Source organism: Somniosus microcephalus, chromosome 19, assembly GCF_052327205.1.
Source record: "Somniosus microcephalus isolate GS21.2 chromosome 19, FLI_Smic_1.0, whole genome shotgun sequence".
In the NCBI taxonomy this organism is placed as follows: Eukaryota; Metazoa; Chordata; class Chondrichthyes; order Squaliformes; family Somniosidae; genus Somniosus; species Somniosus microcephalus.
Genome location: NC_141005.1, coordinates 5,021,221 through 5,033,255, shown reverse-complemented (window position 1 = coordinate 5,033,255; position 12,035 = coordinate 5,021,221). Strand labels below are relative to the sequence as shown.

General features: G+C 45.9%; 1 protein-coding gene across 6 annotated transcripts in view; it reads right to left on the bottom strand.

Annotated features, from left to right (window-relative positions):
• Window positions 1-12,035, bottom strand: part of pitpnm2 (phosphatidylinositol transfer protein, membrane-associated 2) — a 395,812-nt gene that overhangs the window by 107,199 nt on the left and 276,578 nt on the right. For all 6 annotated transcript variants that reach the window (XM_086011868.1, XM_086011869.1, XM_086011871.1 and 3 more), the window contains one exon: window positions 2,371-2,585. In XM_086011868.1, coding sequence (XP_085867994.1) covers window positions 2,371-2,585 — 215 coding nt within the window. The remainder of the gene's footprint in view (window positions 1-2,370; window positions 2,586-12,035) is intronic.

Sequence of the window (12,035 nt, the reverse complement as noted above, 5' to 3'; positions counted from 1 at the left end):
CACCCCCACCCCATTAATACCCCTAAACCCACCCCCACCCCATTAACCCCTAAACCCACCCGCACCCCATTAACCCCATAACCCACCTGCACCCCATTAACCCCATAACCCACCCCCACCCCATTAACCCCATAACCCACCCCCACCCCATTAACCCCATAACCCACCCCATTAACCCCATAACCCACCCCCGCCCCATTAACCCCATAACCCACCCCATTAACCCACCCCCACCCCATTAACCCCATAACCCACCCCATTAACCCCATAACCCACCCCCACCCCATTAATACCACTAAACCCATCCCCCACCCCATTAACCCCATAACCCACCCCATTACCCACCCCATAACCCACCCCCACCCCATTAATACACCTAAACCCACCCACACCCCATAACCCACCCCCACCCCATTAACCCCATAACCCACACCCACCCCATTAATACCGCTAAACCCACCCCCACCCCATTAACCCCATAACCCACCCCCACCCCATTAACCCCATAACCCACCCCATCCCATTAACCCCATAACCCACCCCATTAATACCCCTAAACCCACCCCACCCCATTAACCCCATAACCCACCCCACCCCATTAACCCCATAACCCACCCCACCCCATTAACCCCATAACCCACCCCACCCCATTAACCCCATAACCCACCCAATACCCATAAACCCACCCCATTAACCCACCCCCACTAACCCCATTAACACACCCCCACCCCATTAACCCCATAACCCACCCCACCCCATTAATACCCCTAAACCCACCCCACTAACCCCATAACCCACCCCACCCCATTAACCCCATAACCCACCCCACCCCATTAACCCACCCCACCAACCCCATAACCCACCCCACCCACCCCATAATCCACCCAATTAATACCCATAAACCCACCCCATTAACCCACCCCCACTAACCCCATTAACCCACCCCCACCCCATTAATACCCCCCACCCCATTAATACCCCATAACCCACCCCCACCCCATTAACCCCATAACCCACCCCCACCCCATTACCCACCCCCACCCCATTAATACCCCTAAACCCACCCCGCCCCATAACCCACCCCATTAATACCCCATAACCCACCCCATTAACCACCCCATTAATACCCCATAACCCACCCCGTTAACACCCCGTTACCCACCCCCACCCCGTTACCCACCCCCACCCCGTTAACACCCCATACCCCACCCCGTTAACCACCCATTACCCACCCCGTTACCCACCCCACCCACCCCATAACCCACCCCACTCACCCCATAACCCACCCCACCCCATTCACCCCATAACCCACCCCACCCCATTCACCCCATAACCCACCCCACCCCATTCACCCCATAACCCACCCCACCCCATTCACCCCATAACCCACCCCACCCCATTCACCCCATAACCCATCCCACCCCATAACCCACCCCATAACCCACCCCACCCACCCCACCCCATTCACCCCATAACCCACCCCACCCCATAACCCACCCCATTCACCCCATAACCCACCCCACCCACCCCATAACCCACCCCACCCACCCCATAACCCACCCCACCCCATTCACCCCATAACCCACCCCACCCCATTCACCCCATAACCCACCCCACCCCATAACCCACCCCACCCCATTCACCCCATAACCCACCCCACCCCCCACCCCACCCCATTAACCCCAAAACCCACCCCCACCCCATTAACCCCAAAACCCACCCCATTCACCCACCCCATAACCCACCCCACCCCATTCACCCCATAACCCACCCCATTCACCCCATAACCCACCCCATAAACCCCAAAACCCACCCCCACCCCATTAGCCCCAAAACCCACCCCCACCCCATTAACCCCTAAACCCACCCCCACCCCATTAACCCCTAAACCCACCCCCACCCCATTAACCCCATAACCCACCCCCACCCCATTAACCCCATAACCCACCCCATTAATACCCCAAAACTCACCCCACTAATACCCCTAAACCCACCCCCACCCCATTAATATCCCATAACCCACCCCATCCCATTAATACCCCTAAACCCACCCCATCCTATTAACCCATTACCCACCCCATTAATACCCTTAACCCACCTGCACCCCATTAATATCCCTAAACCCACCCCCACCCCAGTAATACCCAAAACCCATCCACATCCCACTATTACAATGCCTGAAAACCAACTCTCAAGTCACGGCACAAAATATCACATTCGACTATTTTTCAGTTAAGCACCAAGTTTACGCTAGATGGTCAATTTTATGCGTTCACACTCCTTAGCAGAAATGCAAAGCAGCTCTTCACTGGAGCTGAATGCCTGGAACATGTCAGCCTTCCTGACACAGAAATGTTTCTGAAGGTGTACCTTGTCCTGGTGTAGGGGTAGGCATTCCACGACTCCTCTTCTACACGCAATGCAGCTTTTGGTAAAATAGATCTGAACCAGCTGGGGATGTGCATACCAATATGGTATACTTTATGGGTATACTGCCCAGAGCCACCTGGACCATCATTATAGGGCCTGTTCTCAAGGATTTCCACCCCGCTCCCTTCTCCACAAGTCTCTTCTCTGCTCTTTTTCTGTAAGACATGAAAAAAGTTTGAGTAAGAAATCGCATGTAATATCTTCACACACAAATACATTGGTTGAAAGCATTTGAATGCTGTTTGGAAAAGTAGCTGGCAAAGCAGAGGAACCTCTTTAAATCCAATTATTATGTGGCATTATTTTATTTCATATACTCTTTTTACAAAAAGTTAAACAGTATACAGTAAAGCAACAAGTTACATTTTTGATTTTCGGATGAGACGTTAAACCGAGGCCCCTTCTGTTCTCTCAGATGGATGTAAAAGATACCAAGGCTACTATTTCGAAGAGGAGCAGCGGGGTTCTCCCTGGTGTCCTGGGCCAATATTTATCCCTCAACCAACATCTAAAACAGATTATCTGGTCATCACATTGCTGTTTGTGGGAGCTTCAGTTATGAAAATTGGCTGCCGCAGTAACAGCAGTAAAAGATCCCATGGCACTATTTGAAGAGAAGCAGGGGAATTCTCCCCAGTGTCCTGGGGTCAATATTTACAACAGGAACTACACTTCAAAAAGTACCTCATTGGATGTAAAGCGCTTTGGGACGCCCCGGGCCATGAAAGGCGCTAGATAAATGCAAATTCATTATTTCTAGAGACTAATCTATGAAGTCACCATCAATACTGCACTGTAAATCTTGCTAAACAGCTAGTACAATTTCAGCTGGACGAATACATTTCCTGTGCTTTACATTATGCTGAAGACAGAGTTCAGCATCTCAGTGGAAGATATATTACATGATCTTCGAGACGCTGGGTAAAAGAACACATTCGGACAATATATTTTCAAGCTCTTCGTTATACAGTCAGACGTCCTTAGCAATTAATATCCAAAGTGATGAAAAACGGCTGCCAGGTTTACCTGCACAGTACCAGTGTATAAAGGCAAGTTCTTTCTTTTATTAGAATATAGGGCAATTAGTGTTGGTGAAAACACAGTTTAACACACCGTACTTCATCTTCTAGATGGTCTTTTTATACCATGGAAGCACTGAGAAATGTAAAAGATTGAAGCAATCCAGAGATCTGATCTGAGGCGATCACTCGAGTTTTAACAGTAACAAGGCGACAGGTGAAGTATTCACTGATGCACATTTAAATGCAAATAGTTTCTGCTGCACCAAGTGAGCAGGACGCCAGGCTTCTAACAAACACACACAAACTTCCAATAATTCACAAGAATATTTAGAATAAAGCAAGTGTTTAAAATCCCTGCGGGAGATTTCCTACGCCGCGGCCTGACTCTCCGTCTCCAGTCTGATCAAATAGGCTGTAAATGATCTACTTTGTGTCGCGCACACAGTTCTCTCACTTCAAAGTGTCACGCATGCAAAGAATGTGTCGCACTCTGACATTCACTTTACCTTCACTGGCTCAAATATCATTCACTTAAAAAGCAACCAGCTGTTGTTACCTGAATGATACTGATTGCCTGAAATATTGTGAAGTAGTAAATCAGGAAGAAAAATTACCAGTCAAGGAACAGCCATTGAGAAAGAACGAGCAAGGGGAGCAATGAAGTCACTTCAATTCTTTTTTGTTGAAAGTTCTTTCAGACATCATCTTGCTTTGTCAGTACCCAAGGATATGGTACTAAAAATAAAGCTTCTAACACAGCACGTCAAGAATTCACAAGAAAAACTCAAAATGAATGAATTGTTAAAAATCCCTGAAGAGGCCGAGGGTTTGAGTTCTGCTTCAGACCCAGTCAAGAATTTCACCTGAGCCTTGGGGATTTGTAGCTCCAATCCAATCCTGATCCTGGGGAACTATAATACTCTAAATACGGAAGGAAGGAAAGAATGAAGGAAAGCAGGAAGGAAAAAAGGTAAAGATATGGAGGAACAAATTTGCAGAGAAATTAGAGGTGCAAGAACTATAGAATAGTAATAATGGGGGACTTCAACTATCCTAATATAGACTGGGATCGTAATAGTGTAAAGGGCAGAGAAGGGGAAGAATTTCTGAAGTGTGTTCAGTATGTTTCCGGCCCGACTGGGGAATGAGGTAGGTCAAGTGGAGCAAGTGTCAGTAGGTGAACATTTAGAGAACAGTGATCATAGTACCATAAGGTTTAGATTAGCTATGGAAAAGGGCAGGGAGCAATCTAGAGTAAAAATGTTTAACTGGGGGAAGGCCAATTTCAGTGGGATGAGAACGAATCTGGCCCGGGTAAACTGGAATCAAAGATTGGCAGGCAAAACTGCAATGGAACAATGGGCTGCCTTTAAAAAGGAGATAGTTCGTGTACAGTCGAGGTACATTCCCACGAGGGGGAAAGGCAGGGCAACTAAAGTCAGGGCTCCCTGGATGACAAAAGAGATAGAGAATATGAAGCAGCAGAAAAAGAGCACGTATGACAGATGTCAGGTTGCATATACATCTGAGAATCAGGCTATATATAGAAAGGTCAGAGGAGAAGTGAAAAAGAAAATAAGAGGGGCAAAGAGAGGGTATGAGAATAGAATGGCAGCCAACATAAAAGGTAATCCAAAAGTCTTCTATAGTCATATAAATAGTAAAAGGGTAGTAAGAGGGGGGGTGGGGCCGATTAGGGACCGAAAAGGAGACCCAGGCATGGAGGCAGAGGGTACAGCTGAGGAACTAAACGAGTACTTTGCATCTGTCTTCACCAAGGAAGAGGATGCTGCCATAGACATAGTGAAGGAGGTGGTAGTGGAGACACTTGATAGGATAAAAATTGATAAAATTGATAGAGGAAGTATTAGAAAGGCTGGTTGTACTTAAAGTAGATAAATCACCAGGAGCGGATGGGATGCATCCTAGGAGGGAATTGAGGGAGGAAATCGCGGAGGTACTGGCCATAATATTCCAATCCTCCATAGATACGGGGGTGGTGCCAGAGGACTGGGGAATTGCAAATGTTACACCATTGTTCAGAAGAGGGTGTAAAGATAAACCCAGCAACTACAGACCAGTCAGTTTGACCTCGGTAGCTGGGAAGCTTTTAGAAACAGTAATCAGGGACAAAATTAACAGTCACTTGGACAAGAGTGGATTAATTAAGAAAAGCCAGCACGGATTTGTTAAAGGCAAATCGTGTTTAACTAACTTGATTGAGTTCTTTGATGAGGTAACAGAGAGGGTTGATGAGGGTAATGCGGTTGACGGCATGGATTTCCAAAAGACGTTCGACAAAGTGCCACACAATAGGTTTGCCAGCAAAGTTGAAGCCCATGGAATAAAAGGGACAGTGGCAGCATGGATACAGAATTGGCTAAGTGATAGGGAACACAGAGTAGTGGTGAACGGTTGTTTGTCAGACTGGAGGAAGGTACACAGTGGTGTTCCCCAGGGGTCAGTTCTAGGACCACTGCTTTTCCTGATACAGTATATATTAATGACTTGGACGTGGGTGTACAGGGCACAATTTCAAAATCTGCAGATGACACTAAACGTGGAAGTATAGTGAGTGGAAGTATAGTGAACAGTGAGGAGTCATAGAGTCATAGAGTTTTACAGCACAGAAAGAGGCCCTTCGGCCCATCGTGTCTGCGCCGCCCATCCCTCCCTGTCCAGTCTAATTCCATTTTCCAGCATTTGGTCCATAGCCTTGTATGCAATGGCATTTCAAGTGCTCATCCAAATGCTTCTTGAATGTTGTGAGGGTTCCTGCCTCTACCACCCTTTCAGGCAGTGAGTTCCAGCTTCCAACCACCCTCTGGGTGAAAAAGTTCCTCCTCAAATCCCCCCTAAATCTCCTGCCCCTTACCCTGAATCTGTGCCCCCTTGTTATTGACCCCCCTACTAAGGGGAAAAGTTCCTCTTTATCTACCCTATCTATGCCCCTCATCATTTTGTACACAGGAGGATAGTGATAAACTCCAGGAAGACATAGACAGGCTGGTGAAATGGGCAGACACGTAACAGATGAAATTTAACGCAGAAAAGTGTGAAGTGATACATTTTGGTAGAAAGAATGAGGAGCGGAAATATAAACTAAATGGTACAATCCTGAAGTGGGTGCACGAGCAGAGAGACCGGGGGGTATATGTGCACAAATCGCTGAAGGTGGCAGGGCAGGTTGAGAAAGCAGTTAAAAAGGCTTACGGGATCCTGGGCTTCATAAATAGAGGCATAGAGTACAAAAGTGTGGAAATAATGATGAACCTGTATAAAACACTGGTTCGGCCCCAACTGGAGTATTGTCCAATTCTGGGCACTTTAGGAAGAATGTGAAGGCCTTAGAGAAGGTGCAGAAAAGATTTACAAGAATGAATGATTCCAGGAATGAGGGACTTCAGTTATGTTGATAGACTGGAGAAGCTGGGGTTGTTCTCCTTGGAGCAGAGAAAATTGAGAGGAAATTTGATAGAGGGAGGGGAGGGAAAGAAGGAAGGGTGAACCACTGGAAGCAAGGCGCAGAAAAATATATTTTGCAATCGTATAAATAACCGAGAAAATAAAGATTTTGGGAGCTAGCAGAATAAATACTTGCATTTTAAACAAATGCTGTGGGAGAGAAGGCACTAAGAAGCTGCTTTGGGATAGGGATGTTTTGTAAAATGGTAGGTAAAGCTTATTACAATCTTGTATCTGTGTGGCTTGTATCTTTCAGTATCAAGTGATATTTTTACTTCATGTCGGTGATGTGATGTGTTACATCGAGTCTACAGCACAGAAACAGGCCATTCGGCCCAACTGGTCCGTGCCGGTGTTTCTGCGCCACACGAGCCTCCTCCCACCCCATCAACATATCCTTCTATTCCTTTCTCCCTCATGTATTTATCTAGCTTCCCCTTAAATGCACCTGGGCTATTCACCTCAACCACTCCCTGTGGTGGCGAGTTCCACATTCTCACCACTCTCTGGGTGAAGAAGTTTCTCCTGAATTCCCGATCGGATTTATTGGTGACGATCTTATATTGATGGCCCCTAGTTTTGGTCTAATCCAAAAGTGGAAACATTTTCTCTGTGTCAACTCTATCAAACCCCTTCATAATCTTAAAGACCTCGATCAGGTCACCCCTCAGTCTTCTCTTTTCTAGAGAAACGTCCCCCAGCCTGTTCAGCCTTTCCTGATAAGTATATCCTCAGTGTTCTGGTATCATCTTTGTGAATCTTTTTTGCACCTTCTCCAAAGCATCTATATCCTAATTAAGCAACTCTGAATTAAGATTGTATTCAGAATTACAACACTACTAAAGGCAAGTAGATGAACTCACTCCATATCCCTTAAGTTATTGGCTCAATTATGATTTTCAGTTAATCAATGTCAAAGATTTACAGGAAACTCTCTGGTATCCGGCACCGACGGGACCGCCGTGTTGCCGGTTGATTAAAAATTCCGGATGACGGAGAGGGTTATCTACCGAAGCTATTTTTAACAAACAAAGAGTCAGACTCCTGTTATTGAGGTGTTCGGACTTCTGACAGCGCCAAGAAGCCGAGTAGTGGCAGTTTGGAGAACTACCCACACTGACTAACTCGGCCACCGCAGGAGACTTGGACTCGGCAACATTTCCGGTTATTGAGGTGTTTTCGGAGTATGAATTTTGCCGGTTAATAGAGAATTCCGGATATTTAGGTGCCATTTAAACGAGTTTCCTGTATTACCATGTTTGCCCAATGTCAGAATGTTGCTACGGTACGGTTCGAATGAAAGGTCATCGAGCTGAAATGTTAACTCTGTTTCTCTCTCCACAGATGCTGTCCGACCTGCTGAGTATTTCCAGCATTTTGTGTTTTTATTTCAGATTTCCAGTATCCGCACTATTTTGCTTTTGTGTTGCTACGGTACATTTGCCCTGATTCAGCTGCCACAAGACTGTGGCAAGTGTCAGGAACTGAATTCGGATCTATTGAGTATCGGCACTGAACTACTAGTGCAATAATAACTTCTCACACTGCGCTGTGATCTGTTTCCATGTTCCTTCTAGTGGAGGCACTGCAGCATCTCCACTGGTGGGAGGGTGTAATTACAGCGTTGCAAGTTTCCATTGTAAATGTGAACATAGGAGCTTCTAATGGAAACATGCACCCCGGACCAATTACCTTCCACCCTCTAACCCTGCTTCATCTGAAGACTATGCCTGAAGTCAACATGATGGGAGAGTGCCAAGTTGGTTTTTAGAGATAAGGGGCCGCGCCCATTTAAAACGGAGAGGAGGAGGAATTCCTTCTCTCAGAGGGTCGTGAATCTTTGGAATTCTCTACCCGAGAGCTGTGGAGGCGGAGTCAGTGAATATATTCAAGGTGGAGATAGACATGTATTTGAGCTACAGTGGGGTCAAGGGTTATGGGGAGTGGGCGGGAAAGTGGCGTTGAGGCCAAGGTCAGATCAGCCATGATCTTACCGAATGGCGGAGCAGGCTCGAGGGGCTGAATGGCCGACTCCTGCTCCTAATTCTTATGAACTTCTGTTCTTATGCACAAAAAAGCCATGTATTTGCATTGATTTTGGTAAATACAAGGAATCACTTAAGTTTGGTGGAAGTGTTCACATTACTGAAGTGAGGAAAGTCCAGGTCAACAGGGGAACAGAGACAACCAGAAGCGGAATTCTTTCCATCTCCCACTTCGCGGGACTGAAACAAAATGTAGTTACTGAAGTACTAATGGTTTAAGACATTTATTTTCTTTATTTTGTTCAGATATGTGGAGGATAGAAATGAGCCTTATGACCACAGGTCACAAAAATAAGCATCATTCTATAAATGGCAAATACAATAAGAGACATATTTACACCGGAAAGTCTTTAATAATATTTATGGGATGTGCCTTAGTAGTTCCATTTTCTGGACGTACTCTAAACTGGCAGGCATCCAAGAGTCCCAGGCCAGCAGGGAAATCTACTCTGCAGAGCACTGCACATTGCTCCAATAAATTAACCAGCAAGTCAAGGTTAGACACAATGCATTAAGTTTCCAAAATCTATACCCTGCCCTATATTGTAATATATCAATACCATCAGTGCATCAACATCAGTGTTAATATTTTAATACTTTCAGTCTTGCCAACTCTTGCGAATTAATTGCGAGACAGGCGATTGTTAATGAAAATATATCCTAACTCGCGATCTCACAATCTGAACTGTGAAAACTCACGCTTTTTTTCTGCTGGATAAATCTTCATCAGGCCTCCTGTGATTGGCTGCTGCTTTGAAACGCAAGTTCACAACCGGGGGTCCGAGGCCCTGTTGGGGTCTGCGAGTTGGTTTGTGCCACTATTAGTCTCCCACGAATTGGTTTTCCCATCAGAAGTCTCCCCTGCTCTCCTTTGTATTTGAGACGGCTGGAATAGTCACAGATATTCCAATCCAGATAGTCACCAGGGGTCACAGTTTCTGATCTATGGTGACCTCCAGGATGTTGATGTTGGGGAATTCGGCGATGGTAATGCTGTTAAATGTCAAAGGGCGGTGGTTAGACGCTCTGTTGTTGGAGATAGTCATTGCCTGGCACGTGTGGCATAAATGTTACTTGCCACTTATCAGCCCAAGTCTGAATGTTGTCCAGGTCTTGCTGCATGCGGGCATAGACTTCTTCATTATCTGAGGAGTTGCGAATGTAACTGAACACTGTGCAATCACACAGGATTACATAAGATATACAGCACAGAAACAGGCCATTCGGCCCAACCAGTCCATGCTGGTGTTTATGCTCCACTCGAGCCTCCTCCCGTCTTTCCTCATCTCTATCAGCATAAACCTCTATTTTCTTCTCCCTCATATGATTATCTAGCCTCCCCTTAAATACATCTATATTATTTGCCTCAACTACTCCCTGTGGTAGCGAATTCCACATTCTCACCACTCTCTATGGGTAAAGAGGTTTCTTCTGAATTCCCTATTGGTTTTCTGGGTGACTATCTTATATTGATGGCCCCTAGTTATGCTCTTCCCCACAAGTGGAAACACTCTCTCTGTATCCACTCTATCAAAACCTTTCGTAATTTTAAAGACCTCTATTAGGTCACCCCTCAGCCTTCTTTTTTCAAGCGAAAAGGGACCCAGCCTGTGCATCATTTGCGAACATCCCCACTTCAATGACCTTCCCTGCATCATAAGGTCAGATGAAGCAGCTGAAGAGGGTTGACGCTGCCCTGAGGATCTCCTGCAGCGATGTCCTGGGGCTGTGATGATTGGCCTCCAACAACCACCTTTCTTCGTGCTAGGTATGACTCCAGCCAGTGGAGAGTCTTTCCCCTGATTCTCATTGACTTCAAACTTACTAGGGCTCCTTGATGCCACACTTGGTCAAATGCTGCCTTGATTTCAAGGGCAGTCACTCTCGCCTCACCTTTGGAATTCAGCTTTTTTGTCCATGTTTGGACCAAAGCTGTAATGAGGTTGGGAACCGAGTGGTCTTGGCGGAACCTAAACTGAGCATCAGTGAGCAGGTTATTGGTGAGTAAGTGCCGCTTGATAGCACTGTCGACGACACCTTCCATCACTTTGCTGATGATTGAGAGTAGACTGATGGGGCAGTAATTGGCCCAATTGGAGTTGTCCTGGTTTTTGTGGACAGGACATAGTTTTTGTAAAGAGTTGTGACCTGTTAGAGATTAAATAAAGCCAGTAATGTGGTTTATAAACAAACTGTCAATCGATATTGGATTATGTTTGAAAAAAAGAGTAACTCATGATTTCTATACCAAATCTCATGATTTTAAGAGTTTGTCTCATGATTTATGAGACGATGGAGTGGCATTACTGTACTTTGCTCCGATCAAAAACCATTCAACAGTATCTCGAGTGATCAATCACAAAGGCAACATAGTCTGTAGAGAGATAGCAAATACCAGAATTTCACAATCTTTCACAATTTTCTCAGCAAAGTGCTCACTGAAGTAAATACACAGATGGTATTCCCAACACTGCTGCAGTTAATATATATATTAAAAAAACTTGTCAAAGGTGAACCATTTACTTGTAGCATTTGCTCATTGTTTTCAATAACGCAGAGCTTATAATAGGAATAAAAATACAGCACCTTGACTGTCCTCACCGCCTCCAAAAATGCTTCACAGCTGACAAATTGGTCTGACGTGCAGTCACTGTTGTTATGCAGGTAAGCGCAGCAGCCAATTTATGCACAGCAAGGTCCCACAAACAGCAAAAAAATGAATGACCAGTTAATCAGTTTTTGGTGCCGTCAGTTCTGGGATTAATCTTGACCAGAGCATTAGTAGAATAGTCCTACCCTTCTTCGAACTGTGCCATGGGATCCTGTATGTCCATCTGAACTGGCAGACTTGGTTTAACGTCTCATCCAAAATAGTCCCTCCCGGACAATGCAGCTCCCTCATTACTGCACTCAAGTGTCAGCCCAGATTACATGCCAACATCCTGAAACCAGACTGAGAGGCGAGGGTGCCCAGGCTAAACCTTCTCACATACAGTCGCTCTTTCTGAGGAGGGGGCAACTTGCACTTGTCCAACTGTTCTCGATTGGATCTACTCCAAGCTGAAATTGGCGG